Genomic DNA, 19,917 nt, shown 5'->3' on the forward strand with positions numbered 1-19,917 from the left:
AAGGATAGTATTACATCCAAAGAGGTAGCACATAAAGTTGCTAGAAAAAATAGAAAGCCTGAGGATTGGGAGCAGTTTAGAATTCAACAAAGGTGGACCAAGAGATTGATTAAGAGAGGAAAAACAGAGTATGAGGTAAATATGCAAGGACCATAAAAGCGGACTGTAAAAGCTTCTATAAGTATGTAAAAAGAAAAAGATTAATGATGACAAATGTAGGTCCCATACAGTCCGAAATGGGAGCATTTGTAATAGAGAACAAGGAAATGGCAGAGCAATTAAACAACTACTTTAGTTCTGTCTTCGCAGAGGAAGAAGCAAATAACTTCTCAGAAATGCTTGGGAGCCAAAGGACAAGTGAGAAGGGGGAACTGAAGGAAATTAGTATTACTAAAAAAAAGCGTCCTGGAGAAATTAATGGGACTAAAAGCTGATAAATCCCCAGCTTCTTAACATTTTCAAAAATCTCAAGAGTGTGAGAGGAGAATCCTGGGACAGGCAGTCAGCAGCAACTAGAGAAGAGTGCAAGAGCAGGGCCCTGAGACTGGCAGTCAGCAGTGCCTAGAGGAGAATGCAAGAGCAGGGCCCTGAGACTGGCAGTCAGCAGTGCCTAGAGGAGAATGCAAGAGCAGGGCCCTGAGACTGGCAGTCAGCAGTGCCTAGAGGAGAATGCAAGAGCAGGGCCCTGAGACTGGCAGTCAGCTGCACATAGATGAGAGTGTGAGAGGAGGACCCTGAGCCAAGCGGGTCAGCAGCACCAAGAGGAGAGTACAAGAGGAGGACCTGTTTCTACCTGTCAGAGACGAAGTGTGACGTCAAAGGAAAACAGGTAGGTGATTGGTGGGTACCTCTTCCATGTCTCTTTTGATTGGCCAAATGGTTTAAATCAGGAGACGTTATTGCAGCTAAAGAGTACAATTAAGAAATTCACTGTTAAAACATTTACCATCCAAATTAATTAATGAAATAGAATAGAGATGGCTGGGCAGGTGATGTGTTGGAGCTATGGTATGTGGGACCTGGACGACGTCGGTGCCATCCACGGTGACCACAGCTGCAGCAAGCGTTGGCTGCTCGAGGAACTTCAGCTCAGAGTTGATGAGCTGGAGTCCAAGCTGTGCACACTGCGACACATCAGGGAGGGGGAGAATTACCTGGACGCTGTGTTTCAGGAGACAGTCACACCCCTTAAATTAATTACATCAGATTTGAATGGTGGTCAGGGACAGGAGGGTGTGACTGCTAGTGAGGCAGGTACGGGGATCCAAAATTTAGCTTCGGAGAAGCTTCAGCCAGTGCCCTTGTCCAATACCATGTCCGGGGTTCTTGCTCCCGGTGTGGACAAGGGAACAGACTACAGGGAGGATGAATGAACTGAACACAGCACTGTGGTGCAGAGCGCCATTCAAGAGGGGAGAAAAGAGAAAAATAGTAGTAATGGGGGATAGCATAGTTAGGGGAATAGATATTGTTCTCTGCAGCAAAGACAGAGAGTCCCGAAGGCTGTGTTGCCTACCTGGTGCCAAGGTTAAGGACATCTCTTCTGGGTAGGAGAGGAACTTGGAGTGGGAGGGGAAGGATCCAGTTGTCGTGGTCCACATAGGCACCAAAGACATAGGTAGGACTTGGAAAGAGGTTCTGCTGAGGGACTACGAGCAGCTCGGGGCTAAGTTCAAAAGCAGAACCACAAAGGTAATAATCTCTAGATTACTACCTGAGCCATGTGCAAATTGGCATGGAATAGATAAGATTAGAGAGGTAAATGTGTGGCTCAAAGATAGGTGTGGGAGAAATGGGTTCCGATTCATGGGGCATTGGCACCAGTACTGGGAAAGGAGGGAGCTGTTCCGTTGGGACAGGTTTCATTTGAACCATACTGGGATCAGTGTCCTGGCCAATCATTTGGCTATGTTTGTAGATAGGACTTTAAACTAATTAGTTGGGGGTAGGGTTCAATTGATGGGAAGTCTAAAAAATCAAAAAGAAACGAGAGAGCAGAGATGCAGGGTAGTGAAGAGACGAACGATATTCAAAGTGTGACAGGAAGGGGCAGAAAATATAAGCAGAAGAGTGCAGCAAGAACCAGAACCAGGATGAGCAATAATGGTAAAAAGTCAAAGCTTAAGGCCCTTTATCTGAATGCACGCAGCATTTGTAACAAGATAGATGAGTTGATGGCACAAATAGAAATAAATGAATATGACTTGATAGCTATTATGGAGACATGGTTGCAGGGTGACCAAGAATGGGAACTCAATATTCAATATTTGATGTTCTGGAAAAACAGGCAAAAAGGAAAAGGTGGTGGGGTAGCTTTGTTAATAAAGGAAGGTATCAATGGGGTGGTGAGTAGTGTTATAGGTGCAATAGGTGGTGAAGTGAAATCAGTTTGGATGGAAGTAAGGAATAGTAAGGGGAAGAAGTCAAGGGTGGGAGTTGTCTATAGGCCCACAAAGAGTTGCCTCACTGTAGGACAAAGTGTAAATCGGGAAATAATGGAGGTGTGTAAGAAGGGCGGTACAATTTTCATGGGTGATTTTAATCTGCATTTTGACTGGACAAATCAGATTGGCAGGGGTAACATGGAAGACGAATTTGTCGAGTGCATCAGAGGTTGTTTCTTAGAGCAATATATTGCCGACCCTACCCGGGAACAGGCTATTTTAGATCTAGTGAGGTGGGATTAATAAGAGATATCGTAGTTAAGGATCCTCTAGGGGGTAGCGGTCACAACCTGGTAGAATTTCAAATTCAGTTTGAGGGCGAGCAACTCGGGTCTCAAACCAGTGTCCTCAACTTAAATAAGGGCAATTTCAGAGGTATGAAGAATGAGTTGTCTAAAGCGAGCTCGGAAAATAGATTAAGCGGAAGGTTAGTGGATGAGCAGCGGCAGACATTTAAGCAGGTATTTCATAACGCTCAGTAAAAATTTATCCTGGTCAAAAAAAAGGATTCCGTGAGAATGATGAACCGCCTGTGGTTAACAAAGATGGTCGAGGAGAGTATCCAATCAAAAACTAAGGCATACAAATCCGCAAAAACTAGGTAGGCCAGAGGATTGGGAATTTTTTAGGAACCAGCAGCGGTGACTAAAAGACTAATAAAGAGGGCGAAAATTGATCATGAAAGTAAATTGGCAAGAAATATAAAAACAAACAGCAAGAGCTTCTACGGGTGAATAAAAAGAGTGGCTAAAGTGAGCGTGGGACCCTTGGAGGGAGAAACTGGAGAACTGATAATGGGGAACAGGGAAATGGCTGATCATTTCAACCAATATTTTGTATCGGTCTTTATGGTGGAGGACACTATAAACATCCCAAAGATATCAGATATGCAAGGAGCTAATGGGAGGAAAGGTCTTATAACAGTCTCCATCACAAGGGACAAAATCTTTGACAAACTACTGGACTAAAGGCAGACAAGTCACCAGGACCTAATAGCCTGCATCCAAGGGTTTAAAAGGAAACGGCTGCAGAGATAGCGGAGATCTTAGTCGAAATATTCCAGAACTTACTGGATTCCGGGAGGGTCCCAGTGGATTGGAAAACTGCTAATGTGATGCCCCTGTTCAAGAAGGGAGATAGACAAAAAGCTAGAAACTATGGGCCGGTCAGCCTAACATCTGTAGTTGGGAAAATGCTAGAGTCCATTATTAAGGAAGAAATAGGACATTTAGAAAAGCTTAACACAATCAAACTGAGTCAAGATGGTTTTGTGAAAGGAAAATCATGTTTGATAAATTTGCTAGAGTTCTTTGAGAATATAACAAATAGAGTTGATAAAGGGGAACCAGTAGACGTAGGGTATTTAGATTTCCAGAAGGCATTCGATAAGGTGCCGCATAAAAGGTTTTTGCACAAGATAGGAACTCACAGTACTGGGGGTAATGTATTAGCATGGATTGAGGATTGGTGAACAGACAGAAGACAGAGAGTCGGGATTAATGGGTCTTTTTCAGGATGGAAAGACCTAACTGGTGGAGTGTCAAAAGGATCAGTCCCAGGGCCTCAATTATTTACTATCTATATTAATGTCTTGGACGAGGGGGGCAGGTGTAATGTACCCAAATTTGCTGATGATAAAAAAATAGACGGGAGGGCTTGTTGTGGTGAGGACATAAGGAATCTGCAAGGTATCCCCAAGTTGAGTGAGTGGGCGAAAACTTGGCTGATGGAGTTTAATGTAGGAAAGTGTGAGGTCATGCACTTTGGTAGGAGGAATCAAAAGGCAGACTATTATTTAAATGGAGACAGACTCCAAAAAAGTGCTGCACAGAGGGATCTGGGTGTTCATGTGCATAAAACACAAAAAGTTAGGATGCAGGTGCAGCAAGTAATTATGAAGACAAATGGAATTTTGGCCTGTGTTGCTAGGGGGTTGGAGTTTAAAAACAGGGTAGTCTTGTTACAACTGTACAGGGTGTTGGTGAGGCCGCACCTGGAGTACTGTGTACAGTTCTGGCCCATGTATTTAAGAAAGGATAGACTGGCATTGGAGGCAGTTCAAAAGAGATTCATTAAGCTGATTCCTGGGATGAAGGAGTTGACTTGTCAAGAACGGCTAAACAGATTAGGCATTTATTCATTAGAGTTTAGAAGAATGAGGGGTGATTTTATTGAAACATACATGATTCTGAGGGGGCTTGACAGGGTAGATGTTGAGAAAATGTTTCCACTAGTGGGGGAATCTCAAACTGGGGACATAGTTACAGAATAAGGGGACATTCATTTAAAACTGAGATGCGAAGGAATTTCTTCTCTCAGAGGGCAGTGAATGTCTGGAATTCTCTACCCCAGAGAGTTGTGGTGGTTAGATCACTGGAAGTATTTAAAGAGGAGGTAGATAGATTTTTGAAATATTGGAGAGTTGAGGACTGTGAGGAGCTGGCACAAAAGAGGAGTTGAGGCCTGGGGCAGATCAGCCATGATCTTTGTGAATGGTGGGGCAGGATTGAGGGGCTGAATGGACTATTCCTGCTCCTATTTCTTATGTTCTTCTTAGTTTTTAATTCACAAATCCCCAAGGCATGATAATCTACATCCGAGGGTATTCAAAGAGATGGCCGTGGAAATCGTGGATGCGTGGTTGTCATCTTCCAAAATTCTATAGATTCTGGAACAATCCTGAAAGATTGGAGGGTGACAAATGTAACCCCACTTTTTAAAAAAAAGGGAGGGAGAAAACAGGGAATAATAGACTGGCTAGCTGAACATCAGTAGTAGGGGAAATGCTAGAGCCTATTATAAAGGTTGTGAAAACAGGACACTTAGAAAGGATCAGTCAGATTAGACAAAGTCAACATGGATTTATGAAAGGTAAATCATGTTTGACAAACCTACTGGAGATTTTTGAGGACGTAACTAGCGGAATAGATAAGGGAGAACCAGTGGATATGGTGTATTTGGATTTTCAGAAAGCTTTTGATAAAGCCCCACATAAAAGGTTAGTGTGCAAAATTAAAGCACAAGGGGTTGGGGGTGAAATAATTGCATGGATTAAGAATTGGTTAGCAGACAGGAAACAAAGATTAGGAATAAATGCTCTTTTTCAGAGTGGCTCATGGTGACTAGCGAGATAGCGTAGGAATCAGTGCTTGGGCCCCAACTATTCACAATATATATTAATGATTTGGATGAGGGAACCAAATGTAATATTTCCAAGTTTGATGATGACATGGAGCTTGGTGGGAATGTGAGTGATGAGGAGGATGTTAAGAGGCTTCAAGGTAATTTAGACAGGTTGAGTGAGTGGGCAAATACATGGCTGATGCAGTATAACGTGGATAAGTGTGAAGTTATCCACTTCGATAGAAAAAACAGAATGGCAGAGTATTATTTAAATGGTTATAGATTAGGAAATGTTCATGTACAAAGGGACCTGGGTGTCCTTGTACATCAGTCACTGAAAGCAAGCATGCAGGTGCAGCAAGCAGTTAAGAAGGCAAGTGGTATGTTGGCCTTCATTGTGAGAGGGCTTGAGTACAAGAGCAAGGGTATCTTACTGCAGCTGTACAGGGCCTTGGTGAGACCACTCCTGGGGTAGTGTGTGCAGTTTTGATCTCCTTACCTAAGAAAGAATATACTTGCCATAGCGCAAGTGCAGCGATGGTTCACTAGACTGATTTCTTGGATGGCAGGATTATTTTATGAGGAGAGATTGGGCCGACTCAGCCTGTATTCACTGGAGTTTAGAAAGATGAGAGGGGATCTCATTGAAACGTATAAAATTCTGACAGAGCTGGACAGACGAGATGCAGAGATGATGTTTCCTCTGGCTGGGGGCTTCAGAACAAGGGGTCACAGTCTCAGGATGAGGGGTAGGCTACGTAGGACTGAGATGAGGAGACCTTTTCACTCAGAGGGTGGTGAACCTGTGGAATTCTCTACCACAGGAGGCTGTGGAAGCCAAGTCACTGAATATATTTAAGAAGGAAACTGATAAGAGTTCTAGACTCTAAAGGCGTCAAGAGGTATGGGGAGAGCGTGGGAGTATGGTGCTGAGATAGAGCATCAGCCATGATCATATTAAACGGTGGAACAGGCTCAAGGGGCCAAATGACCTACTCCCGCTTCGTTTTCTATGAAGAAAATTAAAATACGCCCAGCATTTAATATCTGCAGACATCTGGGAACTCCATACCTGCAGCTTCTGAAAAATTGGGTCAGGGCTTATTGGTGAGAATATGAAAGCAAAATGCATTTGGACTAGGAATTTAATAGCCTTGGTAATAACAGTTCACGAGAGGCAGAGGGATTTCAGGAAGGAATACTCGAGTTTGGGACCTAGGTGGCTGAAAGTATGGTTGTCAGCACTGGGACAAAGAGAGCATCTGGGGTTGGAAACACAGCTTGGGTTGAACAGAACTGAGATTGCAAACTGGCTGGGTTAGCCCAGGATGGTGGTTAGTGAAGGGGTTGGAGTTGGTAACCAGGGTAGTGAGTTTGTGGTGGGAGACAAATATAATGGCTTTGTTTTACCCAGTGATTAGTTGGAGAAAGCTGTGGGTCATCCAAGACTAGAGGTCAGACAAGATGTTTGACAGCACAGTGGCATTGCAGGGGTCAACAGCCATGATGGAGGTGTTTGGCTAGGTGGCATTGTTATTTTTTCTAACGTTTCACAGGAAGTGCGCGTCGCTGGCTAGGCCAGTATTTGTTGCCCATCCCGAATTGCCCCTGAGAAGGTGGTGGTGAGCCGCCTTCTTGAACCGCTGCAGTCCATGTGGTGTAGGTGTACTCACGGTGCAATTAGGAAGAGAGTTTCTAGGAATTTGACCCAGTGACAGTGAAGGAATGGTGATATGGTTCCAAGTCAGGATGGTATGTGGCTTGGAGGGGAAGTTGCAGGTGGTGCTGTTCCCATGCTTCTGCTGTCCTTGTCCTTCTAGGTGGTAGAAGTTGTGGGTTTGGAAGGTACTGTCTAAGGAGCCTTGGTGAGTTGCTGCAGTGCATCTTGTAGATGGTACACACTGCTGCTACTGTGTCGGTGGTGGAGTGAGGGGATGTTTAGGTTGGTGGATGGGGTGCCAATCAAACGGGCTGCTTTATCCTGGATGGTGTTAGGCTTCTGAAGTGTTGTTGGAGCCACACTCAGCCAGGCAAGTGGAGGGTATTTTATCACAGTCCTGACATGTGCCTTGTGGATGGTGGACAGGCTTTGGGGAGTCAGGGGTTGAACTACTCTCTGTAGAATTCCCAGCCTCTGACCTGCTCTTAGAGCCACAGTATTTATATGGCTGGTCTAGGTCAGTTTCTGGTCAATGGCAACCCCCAGGATGTTGATAGGGGGGGATTGAGTGATGGTAGTGCCATTGGACGTAAAGGGGCAATGGTTAGACTCTCTCTCTTGTTGGAGATGGTCATGGCCTGGCACTTGTGTGACATTTATTGGACATGGAAGACCAAAAGCTCACAGATGATGTCACCAATATGAAACATACATGAAGAAGAATAAAGGGGCATGGCAGGTTCCTTGGGACTCCAAAGGTTTTGGAAAAGAACACATTGATAGAGTTACTCTAGCTATGATTGGAAAGGTAAGAGAGGAACCAAGCAAGGGGAGAGTCACGGTAACATTGAGGTTGCTTGCCATACTGTACTCCAACCTAAAATATTCTGGCAATGCATATCAGTTTCCACCCATACATTAACTCTAAGGAGAAAATATATCCTAAAAAGCTTTAAAGCAGTAACATCAAGGCAGGAGCTGGCTGAGAATGGACAAATCAGTGGAGGGGCAGGATGCACCTAAGGGTGGAAACAGGACTGTTGATTCAACCATGGATTGGGGCCTGGTGGTTTGCAAGGGAACAAGAATAATTAGATCCATTATTTTGGGTTCTCTTTTATTATAAGTTTATCCTGCCCTGTACCTCCTTTCCTACCATTTCACCATGGCCTTGCTATCCCTATCTCTGCTATCTCCTCCAAACCCCCACCACTCCTCTAGATATCTGTGCTCCTTTAATTCTGGCCTCTTGTGCATTCCCAATTACGATTGCTCCACCATTGGTGGCTGTGCCTTCCATTGCCTGGGCCCCATGCTCAGGAATTCCCTTCCTACACCACCCCACCTCTCTACCTTACTTTCTTCCTTTCAGACACTCTGTAAAACCTACCTCTTTTACCAAGTTCTCGGTCATCTGACCATAAATTTCCTTATGTGGCTTTATAATGCTCTTGTGAAGCACGTTGGGACATTTCATGACGGTAAAGGCACTATGTATAGGTAGTTTTTGTTGTTGTTGATGGAAATAATGTCCAATACTGCTAGACTTTGACCTCCTCTGAGCCCAGTCCTAATGCTTCTGGATTGTTCTTCCTTCCTCAGCACTCCCAGGTCCCCTCTGCAATGATCCCAGGCCCCAGGAATTGCCACCTTGACCTCAGAATAACAATTTGTTCCTGGAGTATTGCATTTTAATCCTGAGAATTGATAGCTTTACTATGTATTAAAAATAGTACTGCTACTTTGAGGCTCAATTTATTAATTGACAATCTTAATTTCAAAACCAAATAACCTCTTAAAGCAGGATTGTGCCTTAGCTTTGCCGTAATTGCACAATCTGAGTATGTCATAATGAAAACTCTATTACAAAAACTATTGTAAGTATACTCATAGAGGGGGAACCTCAAAAAACTACAAAGCATTGCTGGAGTATACTTCATGATACTATTTGTGAGATTACACAATATTTTCTCCCTTGTGGAAGATCATTAAGAGGACTTTTCTAAGTTGATTGTGTATTTTTAAAACTTGCCTTGTGTCTCAATATTACCTCATCCCAAATCATCTGTATATTTAAATGTAAATAAATAATGTGGTGATTTAAGCCCATAATAGACTGGCAATAAGTGACTCAAATCGAACGAAGATGCAAAATTCAATGTATAATTTTACTGCAAAATAGGATCATTGTTAATCATGGACTATATACTCCTCGATCATGAGAAATATAACTAGCTCCCAAGTAGTCTGTCACAACCTTTGAAAAGTGCAGCAATGTGGGATCCTCTTAATGGCAATATTATTCTTCCTATGTCTTGGTAACAAGAATTGCACAGTACATAGGATAGAGTCTAACCAGTGCCATATAAAGTCACACTGTGCTACAACAAGTATCCAATAAGTTGATTTTTCATTCTGCATTTCCTCTTCTCCTTTTCCCATTTGTAAAATCAAAAATTGATCGTACCTGCAACAATTATTGTTTCCGCACATGAGTACCTCCCTGCCTCCACAGCAGATGGTACAATAGGACTGGTAACCGTCATCATCGTATTGGTATGCACACTCCAAGAAGCAATTCTGCAAACAACCACAACATGATTTGGAATTTCATAACCAAACTTTTCCACTGTACTTTCTTTAACCTTTTGCTGCACCTCAAAATCACTGTGAGCTCGTGCAGTGGTGCTCACTCTGGGATTCTCTGTGTCACTCAGTGCTTGGAGCATACCTTCACATGACTTGACTCATGCATTTACAATTTCTTCCACCACATTAAGTTTTGACACCAAAGTACATTTGCATTTTTAAGAAATAGCTGACCAAATAATAACATTCTGTTGGGTTGGTCTGGTGGCTTTAAGGTACCAAAATGCCACATTACAGAGTTTTAGAATATGGGATCAGGCCTGCTAACCTGCTGGGGTATCTGAGATGGTAAGCAGAGACAAGGTACTTCCCAGCAGGGAGGGAGAATCAGAGGTTAAGTAAATCTGTGGTGCTCTCAAGCACTTCCTAGAAGCCAACTCAAAGAGTGACTTTGGTAGAGGCCTGAAACAGGTTACCGACCCGTCCTCTCAGTCAGAAAATGGTGGGCGATGACCTAGAGAAAGGAGAAAAAGAGGACTGAGAGTAGACAATAATTCTCTTAAAGGGATAAGGCAATGGTGGTGGTGGAAAGGGGAGGGGATGTAATTTACACGTGTGTGTCCCACAGAGACAGGTTTGAAACCACTGCAAAAAAAGTAATCAAAAATAAGGAGAAAAGCTACTCAGTTTGTCCCAGAGGCAGTGATTTGACACAAGCAGATGCAATATAGACATGAAGAAGGGAAGAGTCTTACACATCATGAGTACCTTCCCCCTTTCACCTTACATTTCACATCTGTTTCAAGCAAGTAACTGTCTCCTATGATAATATGGAAGATGATTACAACCAGCTATTAGTTAGTAATTAATCTTGTTTTAAGCCCAGTACTGTGTGGCACACACTGTGGTGGGAAAGTGGAAGATACTTTCCATTTAAAGTACTTCCTCTCCCCACCACCCAATATACACCCCATTAACCCTTTGAGTACTTGCTGTGCCTTGCAGCTTTCACAATATGCACCTCGGGCCCTATTTTCAAACCTTTTGCTGCTTTGAAATGCTATTTGCAGAGTGTTTGTTTTGGGCAAGTTGCGCTTGCAAAGGTTTTCATTTTCTCCCCCTTTGTCGGGGGCAGAGCGCATTGCAGTTGCACAAAAAAACTTCTGCAAAGGTTTTCTGCAGTTCGTGGAGGCAATTCCCGTAGGATTATCGCACTGAGGATGCGATATTCGAATCTCATAAACTGCCGCAAATTGTCAGGTTTGCGTGAAATTGACTTACCCCAGTTTTAACTTGCCGTAAGCCCTGCAGAAACAAGAAACATACATTAAAATAAAAAAAAACGCGAATTTGTTTTACAAATGACAAGGCATGTGTATGTGTCTTGGGAAACAACAACGCACAAGAAATAACTTCTCACTCTGAAGGGTCATCTTCCCAACTGTTAGTGATCTTTGCAGGGGCTGCCAATGTCTTCTGTTTCATTTTATTTTCCCGCAAGATATTCCTGGTTCACCAAGATTAAGAAGTGCCATTTTTTGATTTTTTTTTTCCAATAACATAATTGACACGTGATAGCGCAAGATGTGTCACTGAGCTAAAACTTGATATCTCAAGGTGCAGCAGTGCACAATTTTGAAAACATCCCAAAAATCTTCAAAAAGAAAATTTCACAAATGATCTGTGGTGCTTCTCTGCAAACTAAGCAGCTATTGCGCAAACAAAAATGCAAACTATTGAAAATAGGGCCCATTATATTTCACACAACATCATAATGAATTGTTGAGTACTATAAGATAATTAAGAGAGCTGTGTGAAAGCATGCATCAGGTCTTTGTTCACATTCTTATCCAAATAAACCAAAACTTTAATAGCTGTTATTTTTATTCACATAAATCTAATATATTCAACAGTCCTCAAAGGGTTTGTTTCTCTTAATAACAGCTTTTCCTCCATATGTTCTTCATCCAGAATACGCTATAACCTGTGAAAGTTCCTTAACTGTATATTAGTGGATGCAGCATAACCCAAAGTTTGGGTGCTTATACAATAAGACTTTAAAGCAGATTTGCACCCTGACAAACTGAATATTTGTAAATATTTGAGTAAAGCAGATATGAAATAGCCGTGTGCTGCTAAGAGAGGTGGGAGAATCCCACATGTTATCATTACATTTTCACCTGTTACTGTTCGCATATTGCATCTGCTTCATTCAAATAACTGTTCCTTGGGCTTTACAGATACTTTCTCTGATAGATCCATGCGTTATGATGTTGATACTGGATAATGTCCTCCTTTGAGTTTCCACTGTGAGGAGCATTTTAATTGGGTTAATGCCGCCATCAAAATAGAAGGCATTAGAGTTTAGCAAGTACAAATGTACAATATTGTGCAGTGTAATATCCATTTCAAGTATATATATATATATATATATAAAATGTCAGTATGTGTCTGTCTCCAGTGGGTTATTCTGTATGATAAACCTAACCAGCAGATTATATGTGACATTAATCATGTAAAAGTCAAAGGAAACGTTTTAGAACAATAAGGGTGTTATCAAAAATGACAGGGAAAACATAATGAAAAAGTGTTACAGGAAATGTAAACTATATGTAAGGCTTTTAAGGTATTGTAGACATTTCACATTGGCTTTTTTTTTCATATTCCTGTATGTGTCCATCTTCAATAAGGTTTCCTATAGTCCATTTATCGCAAATAAAACATAGCTTTCTTAATCTGTGTCAATAAGTTTTGATTTTCTTCCCACAGGAGCTTGTATCCTTGCACTCCTGAGTTGGAGGTCAGGATGATTAAAGTTACGAAATGATCCTTTACATGAATGGAAGAAGCATTTGTTGCACAGTGAATGTTCAAAATAGGTTGTAAAGATCTGCCCTGCAATTACAGACCAATTCGTTTAACTTCGGTGGTGGGGAAATTTCTAGAAACAATTATTCAGGTTAGAATTAATAGTCACATGGAAAAATATGGATTGATTCGGAAGAGTCAGCACGGATTTGTTAAAGGAAAATCATGTCTAACTAACTTGCTGGAGTTTTTGAAGAGGTAACAGAGATTGTTGATGAGGGTAAGGCCGTTGATGTGACGTATAAGGACTTCCAAAAGGCGTTCGATACAATGCCACACAACAGACTTGTGAGGAAAGTTATAGGTCATGGAATAAAAGGGACAGTAGCAACGTGGATACAAAACTGGCTGATGGATAGGAAACAGTGAGTAATGGTGATTTTTTTTGGGCTGGAAGGAGGTTTGTAGTGGACTTCCCCAGGGGTCGGTATTGAGACCCTTGCTTTTCCTGATATATGTAAATGATCTAGATTTTGGTGTGCAGGGCACAATCTCAAAGTTTGCGGATGATACAAAATTTGGGAGAATTGTAAACTGTGAGGAGGTCAGTGTAGAACTTCAAAAGGATATTGACACATTGGTGGAGTGGGCAGATAGGTGGCAGATGAAGATCAATGCAGGGAAGTGTGAGGTGATACACTTCAGTACAAAGAACATGGAGAGACAGTATAAAATAAAGGATATTTTTCTAAAGGGTGTACAGGAGTAAGGAGACCTGGATGTATATGTACATGAGCCATTAAAGGTGGCAGGACAGGTAGAGAGAGCTGTTACTAAAGCATGCAGTGTTCTAGGCTTTATTAATAGGGGCATAGAGTACAAAAGCAGGGAGGTTATGATGAACTTATATAAGACACTGGTTAGACCTCAGCTGGAATATTGTGTATAGTTCTGGGTGCCACACTATAGGATAAAGTGCAGCAGAGGTTTACGAGAATAGTTCCATGGATGAAACACTTCAGTTATGAGGAAAGATTGAAGAAGTTGGGACTGTTTTCCTTGGAGAGGAGAAGGCTAAGAGGAGACTTGATAGAAGTTTTCAAAATCATGAGGGGTCTGGACACAGAAGAAAATGTTCCTGCTTGTAATCAGAATGAAAACCAGAGTTTTAAAGTGTTTTCCAAAAGAAGCAAATGTGAGGGGAGAAAAAACTTATTCACAACAGCGAGTAGTTAGGGTTTGGAATGCACGGCCTGGAAGTGTGGTGGAGGCAGGTTCAATTGAGGCATTTCAAGAGGGCATTGGATGATTATTTAAATAGAAACAATGTGCAGGGGAAAAGACAAGAGATTGGCACTAAGTTAAACTGCTCAGAGAGCCAGTGCAGACATGATGGGTCGAATGGCCTCCTTCTACATCGTAACAATTCTGTGATTCCATGTTTAATTTTAGACGGTATGTCATACCAGTCTGCCACATAATAGGATTGTCAGCAAAGTTGAAGCCCATTGAATAAAACCCACAGTGGCAGCGTGAATATGAAGTTAGCTGAGTGACAAGAAAGAGAGAGTCGTGCTGAATGATTGTTTTTTGGGCTGGAGGAAAGCATACAATGAAATTCCACAGAAGTAAGTCTTAGGCCCATTGATTTTGTTCATCTTTAACAATCTAATTGACTTGGGTGTGCAGGGCACAATTTCAAAATTTGCTGATGACACAAACCTTGGAAAAATTTCAAACTGTGTGGAGAGTAGTGATAGACTTCAAGAGGACATAGATAGGTGGGTGGAATGGCCTGACACATGACAGATGAAACTTAATGTGGAGAATGGTGAAGTGATGCACTTTGGTAGGAACAACAGGGAAAGGCAACATAAAACAAACGATACAATTCTAAAGGGGGTGCAAGAGCAGTGGAAGCTCTGGTGCATCTGCACAAATTGTTGACGATGCAGCGTAGGCTGAGAAAGCAGTTAATGAGGCACAGAGGGTCTTTGGCTTTATAATGGGAGGCATAGGGCCAGATTCCCATCTCCAAATGGAGGCAGGAATCGGGGTACAAAGCGCAGAGGAATTCAGAGGAATCTTCCCAACCCTGCACCATTTTCATGTGCCATTTTGCAGCCCGGGAAAGTGTGCAAAGCGCACATTCACCTCTTCCAATATCGGGGGGTTCCCATTTCGAAGACGACAGGAAAATTGTACTTCCCCCCAGCACAGCATTTTCATGTGGTAGTGCAAGGTTTGTGAAGCTCTAAAAAAAATGCATCTCCTTGGAGAGGACTTGAAAGCGAGAGAAAACCTGCTGAAGAGTCGGGAACATTCTAACAAATAAGTGTTAAATGTTTTGACACCTTCAAATGTCCATATTAGATGGCGTATTGTAATGCAGACGTGTTTTTAATGCACTGATTCATCACTGGGGTCTGTCCTACAAAGGTAAGTTGCCCATTCCATAGACTGGCATTGTCTAATTGTTATCAAGTATTACAGTACCTCTCCAATTCTCAAAAGAGCCATGTTACATTAAAAATTGTAAAAAAAAAAAAAATCCTGTCAGACTGCTGTCAGATTTTGCAATGTGATTTAAATCAACTGACTGTTGAATGGTAGTGAATGAATAAGCAACTCACTCGAGGAGAAGGCTCCAACAATATCCACATCCTCAATGATAGGGGAAGCCCAGCACACCAGTGCAAAAGATAAGGCTGAAGCATTTGCAACGATCTTCAGCTTGAAGTGCCAAGTGGATGATCTATCTCGGCCTCCTCCTGAGGTCCCCAGCATCACAGATGCCCTTTGGGTAGAACCCAAACCGAGCGACAGCGAGCAGGTTACTGCAGCACAGAGCTGCCTCAGGGAGATGAAGATATCAAAAAAATAAAGAATTTTAAGGTATTAAAAAAACACGTCCCCTCACGAGACTCTGTGTGAGTGCACGATGATGCCAGGACACTTGCCTGATGTCAACGCACGTCATTTTACACTCATTCGGCCATCCAATGAACAGAAAATTCTGCCCATGGCGCGGTAATTGGCCAGGTTGGATTTGCCCTGCTTTTTGTGTACAGGGCATACCTGGGCAATTTTCCACACAGCTGGGTAAATGCCATGTTGTAGCTGTACTGGAACAGGTTGGATATGGACATGGCAAGTTCTAGAGCACCAAGTCTTCAGTACTATTGCCGGAATATTGTCAGAGCCCGTAGCCTTTGCAGTATCCAGTGCCATCAGATGTTTCTCGGTATCACTTGGGGTGATTTGAACTGGCTGAAGACTGGCATCTGTGATGCTAGACACCTTCGGAGGAGGCCGGGTTGGATTGTTGCAAGTGCTTCAGCCTTATCTTTTGCACTGATGTGCTGGGCAGCCCCATCATTGAGGGTGTGATATTTGTGGAGCCTTCTCCTCCAGTGAGTTATTTATTCACCCACCACCGTTCACGACTGCATGTGGCAGGACTGTAGGGCTTAGATCTGACTGTTGGTTGTGGAATTGCTTAGCTCTGTCTATCACTTGCTGCTTATGCTGTCTGGCATTCAAGTAGTCCTGTGTTGTAGCTTCACCAAGTTGGCACATTTTTAGATACGCCTAGTGCTGCTCTTCACATGCCCTCCTGCACTCTTCATTAAACAAGTGTTGATACCCTGTCTTGGTGTTAATGGTAGAGTGGGGGATATGCCAGGCCACGAGGTTGCAGATTGTGGTTGGATGCAACTCTGCTCCCGCTGATGACTGACAGCAACTCATGGTTGCCCAGTCTTGAGTTGCTAAACCTGTTCGAATACCATCCCATTTAGCATGGTAGTAGTGCCACACAACACGATGGAGAGCATCCTCAATGTGAAAACGGGACTTTGTCTCTACAAGGAATGACCGGAGGTCACTCAGACCAATACTGTCATGGACAGATGCATCTGCGGCAGGCAGGTTGGTGAGGGTGAGGTCAAGTATGTTTTCCCTCTTGTTGGTTTCATCTCCAACTGCCACAGTCCCTGTCGAGCAGCTATATCCTTTAGGACTCAGCAAGCTCAGTCTGTACGGATTGTACCGATCTGCCCTTGGTGATGGATATTGAAGTCCCCCACCTAGAATACATTCAGGGCCCTTGCAACCCTCCAAGTGGTGTTCAATATGGAGGAGAACTGATTCAGCATTTGAGGGGGAGCTCGATGTGGTAATCATAGAGTCATAGAGTTTTACAGCATGGAAAGAGGCCCTTCGGCCCATCATGTCCGCACCAGTCATCAAGCCCCTATCTATTTCAATCCCATTTTCTAGCACTTGGCCCGTGGCCCTAAATGTTATGGCGTTTCAAGAGTTCATCTAAATACTTCTTAAATGCTTCCACCTCTACCATCCTTTCAGGCAGTGAGTTCCAGGTACCCCCCCACCCTCTGAGTGAAAAGAAACTTGCTCACTTCCCCTCTAAACCTACTGCCCCTTACCTTAAATCTATGCCCCCTGGTTATTGACCCCTCCACTAAGCGGAAAGGTTTCTTCCTAACTAAGCCCCTCATAATTTTGTACACCTCAATCAGGTCCCCCCTCAGCCTTCTCTGCTCTAAGGAAAACAACCCCAGCCTATATAGTCTCTCTTCATTGCTGAAACACAGCAGCCCAGGCAACATCCTGATGAATCTCCTTTGCAACCTCTACAGTGCAATCAAACCTTTCTATAGTGCGGAGACCAGAACTGCACACAGTGCTCCAGATGTGGCCTAACCAACACTCACACCTCCATCATAACCTCCCTGCTCTTGTATTCAATGCCTCAACCAATAAAGGCAAGTATCCCATATGCTTTCTTAACCACCTTACCTACCGGTCAAGCTGCCTTCAAGGATCTATGGACATGCAGACCAAGGTCCCTCTGATCCTCCGTACTTCCTAGGGTCTGACTATTCAACATGTACTCCTTTGCCTTGTTAGTCCTTCCAAAATGCATCACTTCACACTTTTCAGGATTGAATTCCATTTCACTGTTCATCCCATCTGACCAGCCCTCCTATATCGTTCTGTAGTCTAAGGCTTTCCTCCTCGCTATTTACCACACCACCAATTTTCATGTAATCTGCGAACTTACTGATCGTATCTCCTACATTCATGTCTAATGTACATTAGTACATTAATGTACACTAAAAACAGCAAAGGACCCAGCATCAAACCCTGCTACTGAACACAGGCTTCCAGTCACAAAAACAACCTTCAATCGTTACCCTCTGCCTCTTGCCACTAAGCCAATTTTGGATCCAATTTGCCAAATTGCCCTGGATCCCATGGGCTCTTACCTTCTTGACCAGTTTCCCAAGCGAGACCTTGTCAAAAGCCTTACTGAAGTCCATGTAGACTACATCAACTGCACCACCCTCATCTACACACCTAGTCACCTCCTGGAAAAATTCAGTCAAATTTGTTAGACATGATCTCCCCCTGACAAAGCCATGCTGGCTATCCTTGATTAACCCCTGCCTCTCCAAGTGGAGATTAATTCTGTCCCTCAGAAATGTTTCCAAAAGTTTCCCTACCACTGATGATAGACTCACTGGCTATAGTTCTCTGGTTTATCCCTACCGCCCTTCTTGAATAATGGTGCCACATCGGCTCTCCTCTAGTCCTGTGGCCAGAAAGGATTTGAAAATTAATGTCAGGGCCCCTGTAATGTCCTCCCTTGCCTCCCACAGCAGCCTGGGATATATCTCATCTGGGTCTGGGGACTTATCTACTTTTAAGCCCGCTAAAACCACTAGTACCTCTTCCCTTTCAATGCTAATTTATTCAAGTATATCACATGCTCCCTCCTCAATAGTGAGTATGGATGCAAAGTACTCATTTAAAACCTCATGTATGTCTTCCGGCTCCTCACACAGATTGCCACTTTGGTCCCTAATGGGCCCTACTCTTTCCCTGGCTATCCTCTTGCCTCTAATAAATAAATGCCTTTGGATTTTCCTTTATTTTACCCACCAGTGTTTTTTCATGCCCCCTCTTCGCTCTCCTAATTTCTTTCTTAAGTAACCCCCTGCACTTTCTATACTCCTCTAGGGCTTCCGCTGTTTTGAGCCCTCGGAATCTATCATCAGGTTCCCTTTTATTCCTTATCCAATCCTGTACATGGTTCTCTGAACTTGTTGGTCCCACCCTTCACCTTTCTGGGAACATGTTGGCCCTGCGCTCTTCCTCTCCTTTTTGAATGACTCCCATTGCTCTAAAGTTGAAGCCAGATCCTGCCTTATCATGTTAAATCACCCTTCCCCCAATTCAGAACCTTTATTTCTGGTCCACCTTTATCTTTTTCCCTAACTACCTTAAATCTTACTGAGCTATAGTCCCTATCACCGAAATGCTCCCGCACTGACACTTCTACCACTTGCCTGGCTTCATTCCCTAAAACTAGGTCCAGCACCACCCTCTCTCTTGTAGGACGTTTTACGTGCTGGCTTAAAAAGCTCTCTTGGATACATTTTAAAGAATTCCGCCCACTCTGAGCATTTCATACTTTATCTATCCTGGTTAATATTGGGGAAGTTGAAATCCCCTACTATTATTACCCTATTGTTTTTACACTTCTCTGAATTTTGCCTACATATCTGCCCTTCTATCTCTCCCTGACTGTTTGGGGGTATACAGTACACTCCCAGCAATGTGGCCTCACTTGAGGAACCTTCTAAGATAGCATCCCTCCTTATTGCAGTAATTATCTCCTTGATCAATATTGCAACACCATCTCCTCTTTTAAACCCCGCCCCCCGCGCCACCCCCCCCTTCCCCCCACCCCCCCCCCCAACCATCTCAACTGAAGATTCTATACCCCTGAATATTGAGCTGCCAGTCCTGCCCCTCCCTCAACCCTGTCTCCATGATAGCAATGATATCATATCCCCATGTGTTAATCAACACCCTCAACTCACCTGCCTTACTCACAAGGCTCTTTGCATTAAAATAAACGCCATCCAGCCTTGCCATGCTCCCTTGTGCCTTAACTTGACTGTATACGCTCTGCCTTCTAGATTGACTTGGTTTTCTTTCTATGCTTCTCTGTATATCAGCCCTACTCTACCTCCACTCCATATCCCACCCACCCCTGCCAAAGTAGTTTAAACCCCCACAGCACTGGCAAACTGATCTCACTATGCTGGTCCGGTTCCAGTTCAGGTGCAACTCGTCAGAGGAGATTCTCTTGCCCATGTTTGACCTGATGCCATGGGGTCCGGAGTCGACATTGAGGACTCCCCAGGCAACTCTCTCCGGATTTAATACCACTGTGCCGCCACCTCCGCCGATGGGACAGGC

General features: G+C 43.4%; 1 protein-coding gene across 6 annotated transcripts in view; it reads right to left on the reverse strand.

Annotated features, from left to right (window-relative positions):
* dnmt3ab (DNA (cytosine-5-)-methyltransferase 3 alpha b) overlaps window positions 1-19,917 on the reverse strand; it is a 620,530-nt gene that overhangs the window by 139,627 nt on the left and 460,986 nt on the right. For 4 of the 6 annotated variants that reach the window (XM_041188736.1, XM_041188733.1, XM_041188732.1 and 1 more), the window contains 2 exons: window positions 11,098-11,121; window positions 9,695-9,807 (listed from right to left, as the gene is read on the reverse strand). In XM_041188736.1, the coding sequence (XP_041044670.1) occupies window positions 9,695-9,807; window positions 11,098-11,121 (137 nt within the window). The remainder of the gene's footprint in view (window positions 1-9,694; window positions 9,808-11,097; window positions 11,122-19,917) is intronic. The other 2 variants (XM_041188735.1, XM_041188734.1) reach the window with 1 other exon arrangement.

Source organism: Carcharodon carcharias, chromosome 5, assembly GCF_017639515.1.
Source record: "Carcharodon carcharias isolate sCarCar2 chromosome 5, sCarCar2.pri, whole genome shotgun sequence".
Taxonomy (NCBI): Eukaryota; Metazoa; Chordata; class Chondrichthyes; order Lamniformes; family Lamnidae; genus Carcharodon; species Carcharodon carcharias.